The 19,772-nt window shown below is 34.5% G+C and overlaps 1 protein-coding gene across 3 annotated transcripts in view; it reads left to right on the top strand.

Annotated features, from left to right (window-relative positions):
- Window positions 1–19,772, top strand: part of SRBD1 (S1 RNA binding domain 1) — a 169,400-nt gene that overhangs the window by 43,015 nt on the left and 106,613 nt on the right. For all 3 annotated transcript variants that reach the window (XM_015249703.3, XM_006216451.4, XM_072937776.1), the window contains 3 exons: window positions 1,524–1,681; window positions 4,782–4,872; window positions 5,583–5,690. In XM_015249703.3, the coding sequence (XP_015105189.1) occupies window positions 1,524–1,681; window positions 4,782–4,872; window positions 5,583–5,690 (357 nt within the window). The remainder of the gene's footprint in view (window positions 1–1,523; window positions 1,682–4,781; window positions 4,873–5,582; window positions 5,691–19,772) is intronic.

A 19,772-nucleotide genomic window follows, 5' to 3' on the forward strand; every position in this document is an offset into this window, starting at 1 on the left:
GAAAGTATATCCATGGTTAGTTCAGGGCATCATCATTTCTTGTCTGAATTACTATACTTGGGTCATATATAATTTCTGTCTTGTATTTTCTAATACATATTCCACATTGCCATGCTAAAATTCCCATCTGTTTATTTCCACTCTTCTACTTAAAATCTTCGAGTGGATCTTCTTTGTCTCCAGGATAAAATACAAGCTCTTTAGAAGAATGTGCATGACCATTTGTGGTCTGTTTTTTTCTTTCTCTGCAGTCCTTTGTCTTGGTATTTCTTTTCACTTTATCATATGAAATGACTTACTTTTTCTGTAATGAGCCCTGAGCTTTTACATATGCTGCTTCCATTGCTCAGAGTATTTTCTTCATGCCTTCCAGCTACTCTCCCTGCCTTTGTTTGCTTAACTATTGCTTATCCTTGATTCACCTGAGAAGACATTTCTTTTAGAGAGTTCTCCTGATTTAGCTATACTTTCTATGTGTTCCCATTAGCATAACACTTATTGTTCTTTTAGAAATGCTTGTAATGATATTTTCATGTTGCTTGGCTGAATGCAGGGAGAATGACAGTGAAATGTTAGCGAAAAGCCTTAAGAAACTGAATTAAGCCAGAAAAACAAATGCTAGTTAGGTGTATGTGCCTTCAGATAAGTAGATAATTCTCCCTCAGTGAAGTGTGCTTTTAATTACTTTTGTTCTCTCAATTTTCTTGTGGCTAATGGCATGCATTTTTTTTTAACCTGGTCTAATAGATAAGACATATTTTTATAAATTCTTTTGAATTTCAGGAAATAATACGTTAAGAACTTTTGTTAAATAGATGAATGGTGTAAAATTTAGTTTCCAAATACCTCTAAGTCCAATATAGACATGTATTCTTTTATCCTAGAATAAGTTTTTAAAATTAGACTTTTAATAGCTTCTCTGGATAAAATTAGGAAATTGTTTATATGAGGCATGGTTCTGGACTGGTATTAGCATCTGTGTTCCTGTCACATCATTGAGGAATGACGAGGAGGGTAGATGTGGAAAATGGAATAGAGTGAGAAGATGACATTGAGATATATGTAGGTGAAGATATAAAACTAAGTATTGATAGAGGAGCCTCCTTATGATTCAATAATTTATCACTAATTATGTATTTATATTTTTAATCAGCTAATAAACTTCAATTTGACATCCCATGTAATGTCCCAATCTTTATACACTGTCTCCCTCATATACACAGATATTTATACATGTAGATTTTTTAATACGAAGAAGAGCAGTTAGAGGAGAAGTGTAGGTATGACAAACTCAGCAGGTTTGATGCCAGAGGATTGTTTATGGTATCATGTATTACTGAGATTAGCAAACATAGACTCAATATAATTTTGTATATGATTTTTTTAAGTTATTTTGTTATGATAAATGCTTTCGGGAGGAATAATTGTATAAAATAAATTGTGTTCTTTTTCTGGAAGAAAATTTGAATGAATGAAAAACAGAATACTTTATCTTTTTTCTTTTCTTTTTTCAATTTCTAAAGAGCCAAACTGACATCAGACGCAGAGAAAGAATCAGTAATGATGTTTGGACGGAACCTTCGTCAGCTCCTTTTAACAAGCCCTGTTCCAGGGCGCACTTTGATGGGAGTGGATCCAGGTTACAAGCATGGTTGCAAATTAGCTATAATTTCTCCTACCAGTAAGTATATCTTTCAGCTTTTTGTATAGAAGTTGGTTGGTTGTCCTTAAATTTTGCTTTCTATATTTCACAAGGATTTGTAAATAATGTTAATTTTCAAGGACTAGAAGGTAGTTTTCTCACAAAAAGTGATACGGGAATCAGAATCAAACTTCCTATTTGTCCTCTTTGTTGACCCAAACACTCACCATATTGCTATCATTTATGCCCTTCCCTATGTCACAGTGGAGACACTGAGGATTAACTAGGCTCAGACTTTATCCCCCATCAACTTCTGTTTGTTGTGATGCATTTATATATGATGCATTTTAATCCTGTATATATTTTAAATACCAGGAGATATTTTTATTGTTTTGTCCAGTCAGTTTTTTTTTGCCTGTTTACTCATATATGTAACCTTTCTATTTTCTTTATTTCTTTCTGCATTTCTGTGTTTCTATTTGAGATCATTTTCTTTCTGCCTGAAATTCTAGGCTATTACTTTTCAATATGGAATCAGCTGGTGACAACTTGTCTAGGTTTTTTGGTCTGAAAGTTTCTGATTTGCCTTTGATTTTGAAAAATATTTTTGCTGGGTGTAGAATTCAAGATTGACAGTTATTTTTAGTACTTTAAAGATGTCATTCCTTTTTTTTTCTTTTTTCCTGGCTACTACAGTTTCTGTTGAGAAGTAAGCTAAAAATCTTATTATTGCTACTTTGAAGGTAATAATTTTTTCTCCTCTGGCTGCTAAGATTTCCTCTTTGTGATTTTCAGTTTTCTTATGCGTTTAGCTGCGTATGTATGTGTGTGTATGTTTTGTCTTTTTTTGGCAGGGTGGAGGGACATGAATTCTCCTGGAAGGTTGTAAAGCTTCTTGCAGCTATTTCTGGAATTCCAGTTACGTGTATATCAGACCAATCAATTTCCTCTTCTATTTTCCATTCTTTTATTTTCTATTGATTATCTTTAATTAATCCTCTGTTCTGGTATTAAATCTATCCATTGAGTTGAGTAATTTATTACGTTTTTAAGTTTTTGAATTCCCACTTGATACTTTAAAAAATAGGTCACAATTTTATGGTGAACTTCTTCACCTTGAAATTTTTTTTATCTTTTTAATTTTTCTTGTGTTTCTTTTGGTTTAGGTTCTGGAATAACTTTTTCTTTCATAATTAATACCTGAGTTCTCTTATTTCTCAGATTTTTAAATTCTGATTTATTTTATTCTCATTTTCTTTTTTTTTTTTTTTTTTTTAGGTTACAGTTTTTCTCTATTTTGGGGCACATCTTCTATAGGGGCATTATGCTAGTCTTTTTTATTTCCAGTTTTGAAAAATAATCATTCTATATCTAATTTGACCATGATCCTTTTCTGTTGCTTAGTTTTAATAAAGTTAGTTTTCCTCAACTTTTAGAATGGAAGGCTGGGCAGGGAAATTCTTTTCTAGCTGTATATGAATAGAAATCATTTCTGTTTTTTCCAAATTGTTAAGAAGGAAAAGTTTTATATCTCTTTGGACGGAGAGATAACCTTATAATTTCTGAAATTTGCATTCTTTTTGCTTTCCTCCTTTTTATCTAGACTTTTTTTTTTTGCCTTTGCCTATACTGTCCTTACCTTGCTCAATGTGGATATGATTCTCAGTTTTTTTCTCATTGTGGGATTTTGTCTTTAAAAGGATATTCTTCTTATCAATAAAAAATGTTAAAAAAAAAAGGATATTCTACTTGTTAGTTTCAAGAGTTCAAAGATCAGATTTTTCTAATCTTTTTTTTTTTCTAATCTTTTTTGAACTTAACTATGCAACCTTTGTACTGACCTATAAATTAGAGTATGTGAAAGTCTTTTCCAGTTTCACTACCTGTTCTCAAACAGACTTGTTGTGATTTCCAGGGAAAATCTGAGGTCCATGAGATAAGTATTGTTTCTCTGTGGTTTATTGTTTCTCTCTGCCTCCTCTCACAGAAATGCCGTGCATGACGGTCTCAGTAGTTGTTGGTGCATTGTTCCCACCTGCTGATCTTTTGGGTTTTGTGGGGATACTTTTTTATAGATAAAGTCACAGGTTTTTTATTTTGCTTTCCTACTTGCTCTGTCTCTTTTTATGCTATGGATTTTTATAATACATAGGAAATATATTTTGTCATTGTTTTTTCCTGCATCTTTTGAGCTATCATATGGCTTTTATCCTTTGCTGTGTTTATATTGCTTATAGGATGGTTCTTTTTAAAATTTTGCACACACATACGTACATATACATGCATGTATTTTTGGTCTGTTTTGTTAAGACTTTTCCAAGAATTTATCCATTTCATCATTTAATCCAAATTAGCAAAGTTTTTTATAATAATCTCTGTGCTTTTTAAATCTGTCCTGAATCTCTAGTTCTTTTCTTTCTAATATAATATATTTGTGTCTTCTACCCTTTCTTTTTCCTGATTGGTATTGCTAAAAGTATGTATTTTTCTTAACAAATGATTTTTAATTTTAAACTTTATTGATCCTGTTACGTTTTTTTCTATTTCATTAATTTCTGCTTTTAACATTATCATTTCTGTCCTTCCACTTTCTTTGAGATAATTCTGTTGTTCTTTGACTGACTTCCCAAGTTGGTCACTTAGCTAATTATTTCTATTCTTTAAGTAGTTACCCTCAAATTTTAAAATATATTTCTAGCTGAAATATAATATACACTAAAACTCACAATTCATAAACAGCTGAAAGAATTATGTATGGTAAAGAAATTTACATATCTACAACCCCCCAAAAGAAATAGAATAGTATTACAACACTGTCTGACATACAGTAAATATTTAGGAGGTGTTAGCTTTTACTCTTGCTGATGTTCAGTGTAATTAAAAATCATTTTTCTTTTAGGTATAGTGTAGTATGTAGTCAATAATGATTTTGTGTAGTGAAACAGAGTCCTGGTAACTTAGGAAATAAAATTTCAGAGTGCTTAGGGAGAATCCGATTAAGGAATATGAATGATTCAGACTACATTTTAAAAGATGAACAGTTCCCTTTTCAGGTTCAGCTTGCTTAATCAAATCAGTGGTGTGTTACGCTTTGTAGTTTCTTAACAAAATGGCTTATTGTTTTCATTTTTTTTCTAAGGTCAGATACTTCATACTGATGTGGTTTACTTGCATTGTGGACAAGGCTTCCGAGAGGCAGAGAAAATAAAGAGGCTTTTGCTGAATTTCAAGTATGAAAATAAGTAACCTTTTGAGTACTTCAGTGGCACAGCCAGTAAGAGATAACTTTGAAGTCCCTAATTTGGAGGGAGGGATTAAGGGAAGTCCTTGGTGAGAGAGAAGGAACCGTGTAAAACAGTGCTGGGGCAAGCTGCTGGAGAACTCTACATTTGGAGGCCCTGGAGGAATGCTGCTCCCTTCCTCTGCCGCCTTCACTAAACAAAGGTGGTAATATGAGCAAAAGTGAGCATTTAATTCTACTATTTGGGCCTTCTCTTTCTTTCTTTCCTCCTTTCCTTACTTCCTCTGTCCCTCCCTCCCTCCCTCCCTTCCTTCCTTCCTTTTTCATGGATCTTAGGAATGGAGCAGTTAGAAGCTTCAGAAATTATTTGACAATATATCACATAACTCAGTTACAATTCTTTATTATGTTTTAGAATGCTCCAGCGTTTACTCATTCATGTCTAAATTTGGTTCCTTCTAGATAGGAAGAAGGCTGACTGTTCTGGAGATGGTGTGACTGTAAAACATTTCTCCACTGCCTCCTATAATACCAAGTGCAAGGGCAGTGTCTTTTATTCTACATAGGCCTGTGTTGCCCTGTGAGATAGTAGAGAGGTTGCTTGGATAATACTGTCTGTACATTCTGTACATTGTCTCCTGATTGGCTTAGAAGCATGCCTTGATCTCGTCCAGTTTCTCATTTTGTTTCTCCTTGAAGCTGCAGCACAGTGGTGATTGGAAATGGAACTGCCTGCCGGGAAACAGAAGCTTACTTTGCTGACCTGATAATGAAAAATTACTTTGCACCACTGGATGTTGTTTACTGGTAAGGATGTCAGGAATGCTTGTTTCCTTTGAGAGGCAAGGAACTTCTGAAGTTCCTTCTATGATGAATTCTCCTTTCTCTCTTTAAGATGTACATCTTGTTTGCCCCCGTATCAGCTCTTACTATTCGTAAGAGCTTTGCAGGACAATGTAAAGTGTCTGTATCTTGGAGAAATTTGAGTTTCAGTATCCTGAAACCTCTCACAGATGCAGCAAGTTCGGGCTTTCTTGGATTCATAGGATTTTCCAGGCTGTACATTGTGTGAGGGCTCTAGCTAACCAGTGACTATTCAGTAGGGTGGTGTACAAGGCTAGCTACTATAGCCTGAATAGCTGAACCTTCTTCTCCCAAAGTTTTGATGCCTATGAATCATTGGCCTTCAGAACTGAGAGCTAAGGTAAGTACTACAAATTAAAAGCATTTCTGATGTTCCTTTCACATACTTTCATTTTGTACAGGTATACAGTTGACTTCTAAATAACTTTGGAATAGCATGACCCATTCCTCTAGTCCTGCTGCTAGGCCTGTAGTTGTTCTGCTTTCATTCACCACTGTTCCTTTACTATTCCTTTGAACCTCTAAAAGCCACACTCCTCTTTTCCAGACTACAGTAGAATTCTAAATCCTAAAGGGTTTAATTCTAGAACATAGTTATAATGGATAATATCTAGGAGAGAGCATGTGCCATCTCCCACTGCTTTTTGAGGAATGTAATAACTAAGTATAGGTAACTCATAAGTATATGACTGACAGGATCACCAAAACAAAAACAAAAACAAAACCAAACCCAACACAGGAAGAAGAAATCTAGGATCCACTGGAATAAGCCAAAAGAGAGGGTCCTTGTATTTAGTGTAGTATTCTGTAAGCCAAGAGTATAATCAAGACATAAGGAAAACAAAGTCAGGGTAACCAAAGGGAAATAGAAGATCAGGGACAGACTGTAGGTGCCATAGAGTAATGGTTCAAGGAAGGATGAGATTGAATAGTCTAAATTTTGTTTCCTAATAACCTTGTTCATTAAGCTAGTGAAAGAATTAGAAAATGGGATGAACTGAAGAGGTGTGGTGTGTGATGAAAGAATGAGAAAAGGGAGGGGGAGCTGTGGTGGAGGATAGGAGGTGTAATTTTTGAGGTTAGATGTATACCAAGGGGCCTGGTCATTCAAGGATAAGCAGATGGCCAGATCCTGTTAGGAAATAAAGAGTTGGTTTTGGACATCTGTGGAATACACATTTTACCTCTTTCTTCTTTTATTTCAGTAGGGTGCCAGTCATTTAATAGAAGGAATATATAGTTTAAGGAATCAAAGTTTTGTTGCTTGAGATAAGTTGACCTACCTGAGTCTAACTTAATTGCAGGGAATAGCTTGAGCCCCGAAGGGTTAACTCACTTGTGAAAATAATAGTGATGCTAATGAAAATCTTCTGCTTAAAATTAAAAAACAAACATTTCTTTAAAGATATTAATAATATTTACTATTACAGATTGATTGGAAAAGATACATAAGTGACCGGATTTTCTATTAGCTAAACTGTTATTTTTATTTTTTAGATTTCTAGCTTATTTCTGGATTATTATGTATGCATATATTTGTGTGTTATAAAAAGGAACTCACACTCTACATGTCCCCCACTTAATATGTTACCGTCTTCTCATGCTAATAAGTGGGCTTGAGAAGTAATTGACATAAAATGAACTGTACATATTTAAAGTTTTCAGTTTTATAAGTTTTGACATTTGCATTCTCCCATGAATCTATCACCACAATTAAGATAATGAACAGACCCACTGCCCCCCAAATTTCCTCATGTTCCTTTGTAATCCACCCTGACCTCTCTGACCTCTCCCTCCCCCAGGCAACCTTTGATTTGCTTTATGTAGCTGTAGATTAGTTTACATTGTCTAGACTTGTATGTAATTGGAATCATACAGTGTATATTCATAATTATTTTGAGATTCATTCATGATATTGTATGTCAGTAGTTTGTTCTTCTTGTGACTGAGTAGTATTCTATTTCATGATTGAATCATAGTTAGTTTGTTCATTTACCTATTGATGGACATTTGGATTGTTGCCAGTTTTGGCTATTACAAATAAAGCTGTATGAACATTCTTGTTAAATCTTTTCATTGACATATGCTTTCATTTATCTTGAGTGCATAAGTAGGAGTGGAATGACTATGTTGTATGGTAGGTATATGTTTAACTTAAGAAACTGCCAAACTGTTTTCCAAGGTGGTTTTACCATTTTACATTTCCACCCAGCAGTGTATCAGAGTTCCAGTTTCTCCATATCATTATCAGTCTGCTTGGTATGCCCAGTCTTTTAAATTTAGCTATTCTAGTGCATGTGTAGTGATTGCTCATTGTGGTTTTATCTACATTCCTTAGCAATTCATGATGTTGAGAAGCTTCATTTGCTTTCTTGTCATCCATGTATTTTCTTTGGTTAAATATCTGTCCAGATCGTCTTGCCATTAAAAAAAAATTAATTGTTTTTCTTCCTATTATTGAATAAGAGTATTTTGTATTTATGCTGAATACAAATCCTTTGTTAAATACATGTTTTGTAAACATTTTCTCCCAGTTTTTAGCTAGCTTTTTCATTTTTCAACATGGTCTCTTGGAAAGCAAACATTTTAAATTATGATGAAGAATAATTTTTTTGTACAGTACTTGCTATTTGTCCTATGTAAATAATGTTTGGAAAAACTAAGGTCACTATGATTTTCCACTGTATTTTTTTAGAAGTTTTTAGCTTTAATTCTTTTATTTAGGTCTATAACCCATTTAAAGTTAATTTTTATATATGGTACAAAGTTCTTTTTTTCTATATGGCTATGGATTATTCCAGTACCATTTGTTGAAAAATTGTCCTTTCCTCATTGAATTGCTTTGACATCTTTGTTGAAAAGCAACTGCTCATATACATGTGGATCTACTTCTGTAGTCTGTTCTGTTTAATTGATCTGCATGTCTTTACATTAATCTTCATATGTTTAACTGATTCTACTTGGTGCTGATTTGTGTAGCTTAATAAGTAATGGAGTTAGATAGTGCATTCCTTCAGTTTTGCTTTTTCAAAATTGTTTTGGCTATTCTATGTCCATAGTGCTTCTGAATAAATCGTAGAATCAGCTTTTCAGTTTCTACAAATGGGCCTGCTGGGATTTTGATTGGAATTAAGTTGGCTCTACAATTTAATTTGTGGAGAATTGACATCCATCTATTTAATTTTTAATTTCAGTTAATACTTTTTATATCTAGAACTTTATGTTCTTTCAAACCTGCTTGATCATTCTTACAGTTTTTAAATTGTGTATTTTTTAAACCTATCTTTTATTTCCTTAATCATACTAAACATTATTATTTTGTAGTCCATGGTAATTCTAATATCTATAATCCTTGCAAATCTATTTCTGCCATCTGTTTTTACTGCTAGTTCTCCTTTGTTTCCTTTTCTGTTCAGTTAATTTTTTTGAAAACTCCTTATTTTCATGGAACTGTGTCTGTGGGAATTCATTGAGGCCCAGATTGATTGTGAGTTGCTTCAAAGATGATTTGCATTTGCTTCTGCCAGGCTCCTGTGAACACTACCAGTTTGGGATCACGTAAATTAAATTCTCGGCTTGAATTTTTTTCTGGCCACCCAGGTAGTGTGAATTTAGGCTGCAAACAAGAGAGATGGCTTGTGGTTCCATATTCTCATCAGAGATTGTTCCTGTGACAACGTTTGAGATAGACCATTTTCATTGCAGTATCCTGGGGGTAGGGTACAGGGTACAACTTTGACCCTTATGCTGGGGGTTTAAGCCTTTGGGATATCAGCTTTATATGTGGGAGGGTAGTTGGGGGAATCATTTGTTAACACCATCTTAGGTGGACTCTGAGTTTTGTCCTCAAGTTCTGTGACGCTCTTTGAGGCCACGAAGATAGAAAGTAAAATTCACCTGGTTCGGCAGTGCCCTCAGGTGAAAGTCAGCTTCAGAAATCAAGGTTCCCATGCTTACTTTATTATTTCTAGATTGAATATTTCTTCCTTGCCAACACACTGATGCATTTGAGATGTATTATATCTAGGATTTTTAGTTATTTTCAGTAAACTGTTGATCTAGGTAGCTAATCTTCCATATTACTGGCAACAAGATCACTACTTGATTTTCTATTTTTAGTCTACTTTAAATTTAAAATTTGGTGTTTTCTGACATCAAAGACATAAATCATAAGGGAAAACTAGAAGATGATCATTTTTAATCATCTCTGTTTACACTTTTGAATTAAGAGTTATTTGTTTCTTGTACTTGTTTCCTCTTGGTATGAGTGCCTGTAAAACTTGTGCATGACATTGTTCTCTGGTCATTTACTAGTCTTTTTTTCTTTCTTTCTTTCTTTTAAGCATGCTCAAAAGAGAGATTTTGAAAAATCCAGGAAAATACAAAAAGGAAAATAAACATAATTTGTAATTCACTACTCAGAGAATGGTATTACTTTATTGTATTTTATTCTAGTTATATTACTTACGTATTCATTCAACAAATATTTGTCACTTGTAAATGTTTAATTGACTGAAATAGACTCAATAGGTACAAGAAGAAAACAACTTTTAATTTACTAATCCCACTCCTTATTCATGTTTGCAGTAGTTCTTTCTGTCCTTGGCTGAAATAATGGACACAGTCTCAGCTTCTTCATTCGTTTTTAGTCATTAGAAATGTCTTATTTTAGCAATTGAAATATCTTCCCTAGTGTAATAATTGAAGCTCCAAACTTGATATGAATTAAATTCCGTATCTGGGAAACACTACTTTACTGTAGGGGCTTTCAGGGGGCATTGTTAGCTTCCTCTGTCTTCCCCTTTTGTTATTCTTCTCTTCATCCCCAATTCACTAGCTGAATTTTCTGATCCCTGCAAGTTTAGTCCTCAGAGTTGACAATAGGGAGAAGGAACGTAGTCTTACAACGTGGGGACAGTTGCAGTCTGAGGATAGAGTCTTCTCGGTGGCCCATTTACCATTGCTGATTCATTCGTCCATGGGGTATTTTTGAAAAACTTTGGATTTTGTTTTGTAAGATTTTTACCAACATGACCCTTGAACTGCCATCCGTGTGACTTGGCAGGTATCTCTGGCTGACTAGTTATGACTCTCCTCCAGACTCAGGCTTCAGGCTGGCTGCTCTTCTCTGGGTCCTTTTGCTATTCAGTCCTCTTGGACAGAATCTCTTGAAAGCTACCTCCCACTTCCTCTTGCAGGCCCATCTTGGTTCATGCTTCCTTGCCTACTTTCAGAGGGGATCAATAACTTTTCCTTAGCGCAGCTCTCTCCCCTTCTTTGTTCTCTTTCTCTCCTATGCTTGTGTTTGCATCTGTTCTTTCTTATGTTCACATATTGGTCCCAATAAAACCCCTCTCACTTGGCATGGGGTGAGTGGGACACTTTCACATGAGATGTTGGGGCAGCAGGAGAAGTGCCACAGCAATCCAACAATCTTCTTAAAGAAATTTCCTCTTTCAACTCTAACCCCGTCCCGTCCCTCCTCTCAAACAGAAGGATTGCTAACATTGGTGAAGCCGGCTTTTGGGACTTTAACCAGAATAAAAGCATCCCATGTACTCTCATACAATCAGCACAGTGTTGTTAGTACCCAAACTGTATGGCAGATACAGTCCTATGTGCTGGGAGTAAGAGTGGCGAGCAAGACAGTTACCTGTCTTGAAACTTTTACTCTAGTGGGGAAAACAGATGAAAAGAAACGTGTGTGTGTGTGTGTTTATATATACTATATTAATTAGTGATAAATTCTAAATGGAGAATTGAAAGCAAGGTATGGGGATAGAGAGTGACAAAAAGGGAAAGTTTCGGTAGATACAGACATAACAACTCTTCTTATCTTTTACTAATAGGAATTCTCTTCATGTGGTATGGTATATGAGATACATTTTAAGGAAACTACCCAGGCTGAAGTAAAGTGTGATGGATTTATGTCCTCATTATCTGTATCATCCAGATTCACGTCCTTATTATCCTCATCTTTTCATGACATATGAGCTCTCTAGGGCCATATTTTTCAAATCATAGGTTACAACCCACTGGTGGAAGGTGAAGTCAATATATTTGTTTCCAACCAGCATTTAAAAAAATTAAATAGAAAAGAATAGAAAATAGAGTTCATTTTATGTAGTGAAGCTACATGTTTTATGAATATTTGTTTTGGTTACATACATGTATTGTATACTGGGTTGAGATGTAGAGCGTATTTCTTATAATTTTTCTTTTTGGAGGGGGAGGTAATTAGGTTTCTATTTTGTTTCATTTTTATTTAATGGAAGTACTAGGAGTTGAAGGACCTTGTACATGCTAGGCACACACTCTACCACTGAGCTGTACCCTTCCCTGAGTGTATTTCTTATTGTCAGTTCTTTTGCATTCCTGAACCTAATTTCAAAATGTGTGTATCAGGGGGAACCCCTACATATAACAAGCAGTGCTCTGATACCAGCTGGGTGTCTGCCATTCAGTTCAATTCTGATACTATTTACCCAGAGATGGCAGCAGATTCCCCAGGTTAAAGGCTCAGTCCCACAACACTAAACTATCCCCCAACTCCTTCCCTGCACTTCAGAAGCCAGTCACTAGCCCAGGTTGTCACCTGGACTTCTGACCAACTGGCTGTAGTTTGGAGTTCCCAACCTCTGGTACCTGTCTGCGGATTTGATTAATTTACTAAAACTCAGGAAAAGCAGTTCATTTACATTTACTGGCTTATTATAAAAGGATACAGATGAACACTTAGATGGAAGAGGAAAAGATGCTTGTGGTGCTCTTATCACTTAGGAAATTACAGGGATTTCAGGAGCTCTGTGGCTGGGAACCTGGGGTTGAAACCAATACATATATTTTCTGTTATCTCACACAATGATGATCAGAAAAATTTGAAAAACATTGCTGTATGAAATTTCATATTTGAACCTTTAAAGATGCAAAGTTAAGAGATAAGATTGTGAGATTCCCTAATGAGAAGTTGGGAAGCTCTTAGAAATACAATTTAGATTATCTGACAAAATTGCAAAAGATCCTCCTAAGGAAAGAAAATAAGGTAACAGTTCTCAGAACACATTGGGGTATGTGAGCTGGACTAATGTGATCTACCAGTGAAATTACAAACCACAGTCCTTTCCAAATTCTCTGGAAAGAGTTAAAATGGAGAGAATTTTCTCAATTAAAATTCCTCATGTCAAAGAAAGCTTTTCATATACTTTATTAACATATGTACTCTTGGTAACAAAATTCTACAGAAAAAGAGGATATAAGACAATTACATTAGAAAAAAGAAAACAAAATTTAGATGACTGGTTTGCTACGTCTTACATTCATTAAAATGTATCAGAAAATTGCTTAAGTATTCTATCAGGGATGCTTTTTTTTTTTTTAAGAAGACTATGAATTACATTACACAAGAATTGTCCTTTACTAAACCAAGTTTGGATCCATTTTTATTTTACATTCATTTTTCTTAATTTTTGGATGTCTGCTATTATCTAGTATTTGATTTGGCCTTTCTATATTTAATCACATTATTTAAAATGCACATATTCCATCATATTCTGAATAGAGTGCATTGACTTCCATGGTCTTTGCCACCAGAAGAAGACTGGGAACTGAAAGTAAATCAGTATGGTATGTACTGGCTGTGAACTTTTGGCCAAGTGTGGATTTTAAAAGGGCATATACAATGCTGAAAAAAGTACAAGTAACCAAGCATGTGTGTGAGAGTCACTGATCTTCTAAAAACAGCACTGGAAGACTAAAGCTTATGGCCTGAATCACTTTGTTAACTGCCTCCCATCTAATGCTAAGTATAGTATGAAAGGTTTATAATGATTATCTTAGGAAAGAGAGAAGAGATCTCAACTGCTTGTAGGTAATGTCGTCATCCTAATCAGTGGCCAAGAGGAAGTGGAATTATTCAACTCCTATTTTGGTTTGTGAGACAGAATGATTTGGGGGCTGAAAAGATAGAGTAAACATCATTAAAGAAAAGTGGAATGTAACTAAAATAAGGTAATAGTTAGAGAGTTTCTGTTTCTCATTTTATCTTCTGGCCCAGAAGAAACATTTTCTGGAGTTCTGAGTAGACTTGCGAATAAAAATTTGGTACCACTGTTGGTAATTTTTGAGAAATTGTGGAAGCTTGGAATTGGGCAGATGTATTATTTTGATGTCCCAAAGGGGGAAGTTCATACAAATGACTATCGAATGTGATCTTGATCAGGCAAGATTATTATCAAATGATAAAAGGATGGATTATAAGCAATTAGGAAGGGACACTAGACATAACCATTGGAAGTCAGCAAGTGTTTTCTATAAATAAAACGTGTTGGTTTTATTTCATTTTCTGTTAGGAAAACTAGACTGGTAGGCACATCTGGATCTCAGCGCAGCTTTTGATAGTCTCTTGATGCCCTTATGGAGAAATTAGAGAAATAGGTTTTGTGGCTCCCAAGATGATGTTGGTTAGCAATGGGATTGATGTCCAGTGTGAGGTCTCTAGTGGTGTGCCAGAGACACTGTATTAGTTAGCATTTCAATCAATAATTTATAGTCAAGATCTGGAGGCTTGCTTTTCAAGTTTGTGGACATTGATGTGTGTTAGAGTCAGGATCAGAAAAGTTTTTCAACTACTTGAGTTGTTGGACCTCATCTAACAAAATAAACTGTAATAAGGACTTTTGTGATGGTGGAAGGAATTTTTGATAGAGATTTTGATGGGATGATTTCTAAATTTTCCTTTGAAATCTGACCATTGAAGATTCTATTGGAATAACGTGGAGCAGATCTCCCATGTCCTGAACCACCTGGGCCTGTTTCTTTTGTTTTGGTTTAAAGAAGTTTACTTTCCAACAAATCAACAAGCTTAGTTATGTACAACTTAAGATGTGTCTAGCTATGTGAAACTCATAATGCTGTGAAGTTAAAATTCTTCTGTATGGAGGAAGATTTGTGGTTGCTGTTATTTATTTCTACTACAATAATTTCTGTATTTATTTTGTATTTAAACAACTGTCTCCTCCATTTGCAGTTTCTAGTAGTGATGAAGGCCATGAATTAGCTTTCGAGCTGGGACAGCCTTAATTTTTTTTTTTTTTGAATGTTAGTTTTATTATTATGCTTAATGACAAGTTAAGATGATACAGTATTTGTCTCACTTCTTTCTAAGGTGATGACTTGAGAAAAGGTGCTGTCATATTCTAGGACTTTGTTGTCTTTCACCTATTGATATTCCTCTCTCCATTTCTGTGACTGTTGTAAACATTAGACTCTTGTTTGTAAGGCTTGCTTTCTGGGATGTTTGTGACATTAAGTAAATTTTAAAATAAAATTGTTATATAACCAATATAATGTGTGCTCATTTTATTGAAATGGCCAGAATGTTTTAAAAAATATACCTGTATATTTAAATAAACCATTTCAGTGAGATATGTTGGAAGGGAGGCATAAGGAATGAATAATTATGGGGTGTGTGTGTGTGTGGGTGTGTGATTTTAAAATACTGTTTGGATTCAGATTCAGTTTGACAGTTTTTGATCAAAATAAAATGTGTTATAGCAGTTTGTAACCCATGTGTTTCTGCATCCCCAAGTCCAACTTAAGTATCTGCAGGAATTACCCCAGCCTCCCTCTACCCCCCTTAACTCTTGAGATCTTTGTTTATTGACTTAGATTAGAACTGGCCTAGAGCCCAGTGATGGTCATTTCACGTCTGTAGGTTTTTGGTTACAAATCTGCTTTTGTTGCCAGATCCAATAAAGATTCTTGATTGTTTTTGTTAGTTTTATTATAAGTTCTTGCCAAAGATACAATGTATTATAACCAAAACAGATGTTCTGTTTAGACAAGTGTATTTGCTGTAACAGAACCAAAAATATAAACTAAACATGTTCAGCATTAATGTAAGAATTGATGATATTTGGAATGTTATGAGTGTTTTTGATAACCTTTAGAAAGGAAAGAACAATGCTTTATTTTGAGCAATTGTTTTACTCTTTTTCTCTGTCCATATCAGTTTGTGTATGTACAGTTTATATTCTTAGATACTCCTCTAAACTAACATTTTACTGTGGTCTTAGAAGTAGAATGGAATTCACTAATTTCATGTATACAGAGTTCTGTTATTTCTTAAAGTACATACATCAGATAAACAGTATTTTGTCATAGAGACATCATTGAGTAGAAAAAATAGTTTTTAAGATTCTAATGCTTCTAAATAGGTAGGGGAAATATTTATACATAGATCTTTCAAAAAATGGTGTATTTGGTGAAATCAGCCAACTTAAAAATATATATATTATTGGCCAACTTAAAAATATATATATTATTGATTTTCCAAAAAACATTTTGATTTATTTGAACCAATTTTCAAAAACACATTATTTGGGAACACCTTTTTTTTTTATTAGAACCATTTGGATTGTGCAGAATCACTATGGTTCTATTTCTTGTTTCAGTTGCATTAGAAAAATGCAAAACTGCTAGAATTCTTTGTTGTTGAGATGCTTTTCATTTGGTTTTAGAGGAGCTGAAATTTTGGAGCCAGAAATTAATATTTGTAAATAGTAGTTTTTGAATCCACCTTACTTGTGTTTTATATGGGGTTTATTTATTTTTTTTTGGAGGGGGTCACCTTTTGATTCTAATATATTTTGTGTGGCTAAATCTTTGTGTTACGCTCTCCTAACTTATTGAAATACCACTTTTAAGTTCCCCACATCCGTACATTTCTAAGGTTACACCCAGCTTAATTCCCATTACTTTTCCGCTTCACAGCACTTGCATTTTGAAGGGACCCTAACATTTGGGTTCACATTATGATAATTAGGTTTCAGGGGCATGGGGGATTAAAGATGTCTCAGGTCTAGTTGCAGAATAAAGTTCAGAAGCACTTGTAAAACTTGCCTGATTGGTGGGTAGAGAGCTTTTATTTATTCACTACTCATGCAGCATTAATCCGTATTTCATCAGGTACCTACAGTGCTGTAATTCTAGATGTGACCTTGGGACTTGATTTACTTCAGCTCCGTTTTCTTTATTAATGTGCCATGAAAGAGGTACATGAAAGATAGCCAACATCAAAGTACCTTTTAAAGTAAAATGGTTGATAGGAATTCCCTGGTATTTAACACTGTCTGTCAAATGTTTCAGCTGGTTTGCATCCTTTTACAAGCTATTGCTTGCTGCACTAAAAGAAATTTAAAGCAGTTGTTTCAAGTTTTGGTGGGGGGTGGGGTGGGTTATGGTGGCAGTGGTGGTGTTTGGATGGCAATCGTTCGCTAGAGAAGAGAGTAAATGAGAAGTTAAGGACATGTTCTTTTTTAACTGTGCTTCTCCCGAGATTGTTTTTATGTTTTCCTTTGGGTCGGGGAGTGTTTAGTCCAGTGTGGTGCTTATGGTGAGAGTGATGAGACACTCATCTGGGTTATAAGAAGACTGAAGAGGGTGACTAAAAAGAATTCATCAAACCTCTGTGAAAGCAGGAATAAAAGGCAATGTCAGCATCTTATTCAGAGATTGTTTAACAAGTTTAACTTCACAGCCTGTTTATTCTTATACTGAGCCATCTGAGAGAAAGCTTTTAAACATAGTTAAGTGGGAAACTGAGTCTTAAGCAGAACAAAGGAAACAGAACTTGGGGAAGGTTTTCCATATGTATTGTGGAATATTTATTTTCCTGTAAATGCATGCTTTACAGTCTGTAGTCTCTGTTCTACGCTGAATATATGGGGTAGAAGTTCTTGTAGTTCAGTTTTGAAACTGATTCCTTCTTTGTTTCAAAAAAATATTTGTTGGATGTTTCTCCTACTTAAGAAAAAATATTTGAAACCATTTTGCTTTTTAGTTAATCACAGGGATTGTCTGTGGATCTATTCCTGTCATCTTTACCATAGAACTATCTTAATCTGAATAGTGAAGAACAGAAATTACAGAATGCTTTGGAAAATGAAAATTACTTGCTTTCAAATTATACTTTATTTTCAACTTTCTAACATAACCTTGACTTGTAGAAGTCTTTTAAAATCTATTGTAATTAAAACTTTTTTGTAATTAATATTCATTAAAATGTATTTTTGTAGTAGTAAAATGCTTTAAAAATAGCATATTCTTTTGATACTCTGTAATTTTGTTTGTACCTGTGTGCTTAACTAACTTTTTACTCATATGTGGTGGGAAAATAAATTTCATCCCAGACCTAGTCTTGGTGATTTATTCAACTAAAATGTTTGGCCTGTAAAGTATCAGAAACCAACACTACATTGGACACAGAAGAGGTTGGTAATGGCCTTTTCTTTTCAAGGAAAGCAGATATTTGAGACAGATTGTCAACATCAAATGAGCTACAGAGGTAACTTACTTAGTACATGTAGGGAGTGAGCACTGTATGTAGTTTATTTGACATTTGAGTCTGTGATTAAGGAAGGGGGTGGGAGAGGTACATCTTGCCCATTTGTTAGTATAGAAACTGCAGAGCTTCTTGCTGCCATTGCCGTAAAGCAGAGATGGCTCACCCCCGGCATTAAGAAGAGTGACCTCTGGGGTTGAGAGATGGATATTAGAAGATAGATAGTAGAATGAAAACTGGAAGATGTATACCTTTCTATTCATGCCACAATTTTTTTCAACCCCTTAGCCCCTCCCCCTTCACTGTTAACAGCATCTTCTTTTGTGTTTAAGATATGTTCCTTTAATAATTTGATATGACTCATCATAGTCATAGGGAATTAGGAGCAGTGAAGCATGATAGTGCTTAAAAAGTCATTAAGATCTTTTTTTTTTTTTTTTTTTGCAAGCATTTTAGCTTTCCTAGGGCAGAGCTGTGGGGTCCTTTGGTTGACATGGTGACTCATGTTTTGATTTTTTTTTTCTTTTCTTTTGAAGTTTTTTATATCCTATCTAATTTAGGACCAGTATAGTTAAAGTATATGATTTGGTCCTAACAACCAGCTTAGCAGTTGATTGGTGTATTTTTGACTGATTCTTAGGTTTACTTAGTTACCTCATTTACCCAAAATTCCTACTATTCTTCAAAGCATTTTTATTTTTCCCTTCAGCATAGTTTTCATGAACCACAGAAGGGACTACAAGAAGTTTGATAGACTATCCTCCCAACTCCCAACAGGTTTAAATTCAGATAGTTCCATGATTTAAATCATGATGCTACCATCGTTGCCATTGTCATATTCTACTTGTTTTGACTTATGATATTCTAGTGAGTATGAAGTGGTATTTCCTTGTGGATTCAGTTTGCATTTCTTTGATGACTAATGGCATCCAGCATCTTTTCGTATACATATTGGCCATTTGTATAAATTCCTTGGATACATGTCTATTCAGGTCCCTTGCTCATTTTTTATTTAGATTATTTGTAGATTGTCTTTTTATTATTGAGTTTTAAGAGTTCTTTATAAATTCTGGGTACAAGTCCCTTATTGGATGATTTGGAAATACTTTCTTCCATTATGTGGGTTGTCTTTTTACTTTCTTGATGATCACATTTAAAGCACAAAAGTTTTAAATCTTGTTGAAATTCAATCTATCTTTTTTTTTCTTTTGTTACCCATGCTTTTGAGGTCATATGAGATTTGATTTGTGGCCTAGCATGTGACCTGTCCTGTAGAACGTTCCATGTGCACTTGAAAAGAATGTGTATTCTGCTGTTTTCAGATAGAGTGTCCTGTAGATATCTATTAAGTCCAAGAAGTGTAATGTACCTTTCAAAGCTACTGTTTCCTTATTGATTATCTGGATGATCTGTCCATTGATGTAAGTGGGGTGTTAAAGTCTCCTAATGTTATTGTATTATTGCCAATTTCTCCCTTTATATCTGTTAATGTTTGCTTTATATATTTAGTTGCTTCTGTATTAAGTACATACATGTTTCTGAATGTTCTCTCTTCTTGTGTAGATTCCTTTAATGCCCTTCTTTTTCTTTTATTATAGACTTTGTTTTAAAGTCTACTTTGTATGATGTGAGTATTGCTACAACTTTCTTTTTGTTTCCATTTGCATGGAATGCCATTTTCCGTC

This window comes from Vicugna pacos, chromosome 15 (assembly GCF_048564905.1).
Source record: "Vicugna pacos chromosome 15, VicPac4, whole genome shotgun sequence".
NCBI lineage: Eukaryota > Metazoa > Chordata > Mammalia > Artiodactyla > Camelidae > Vicugna > Vicugna pacos.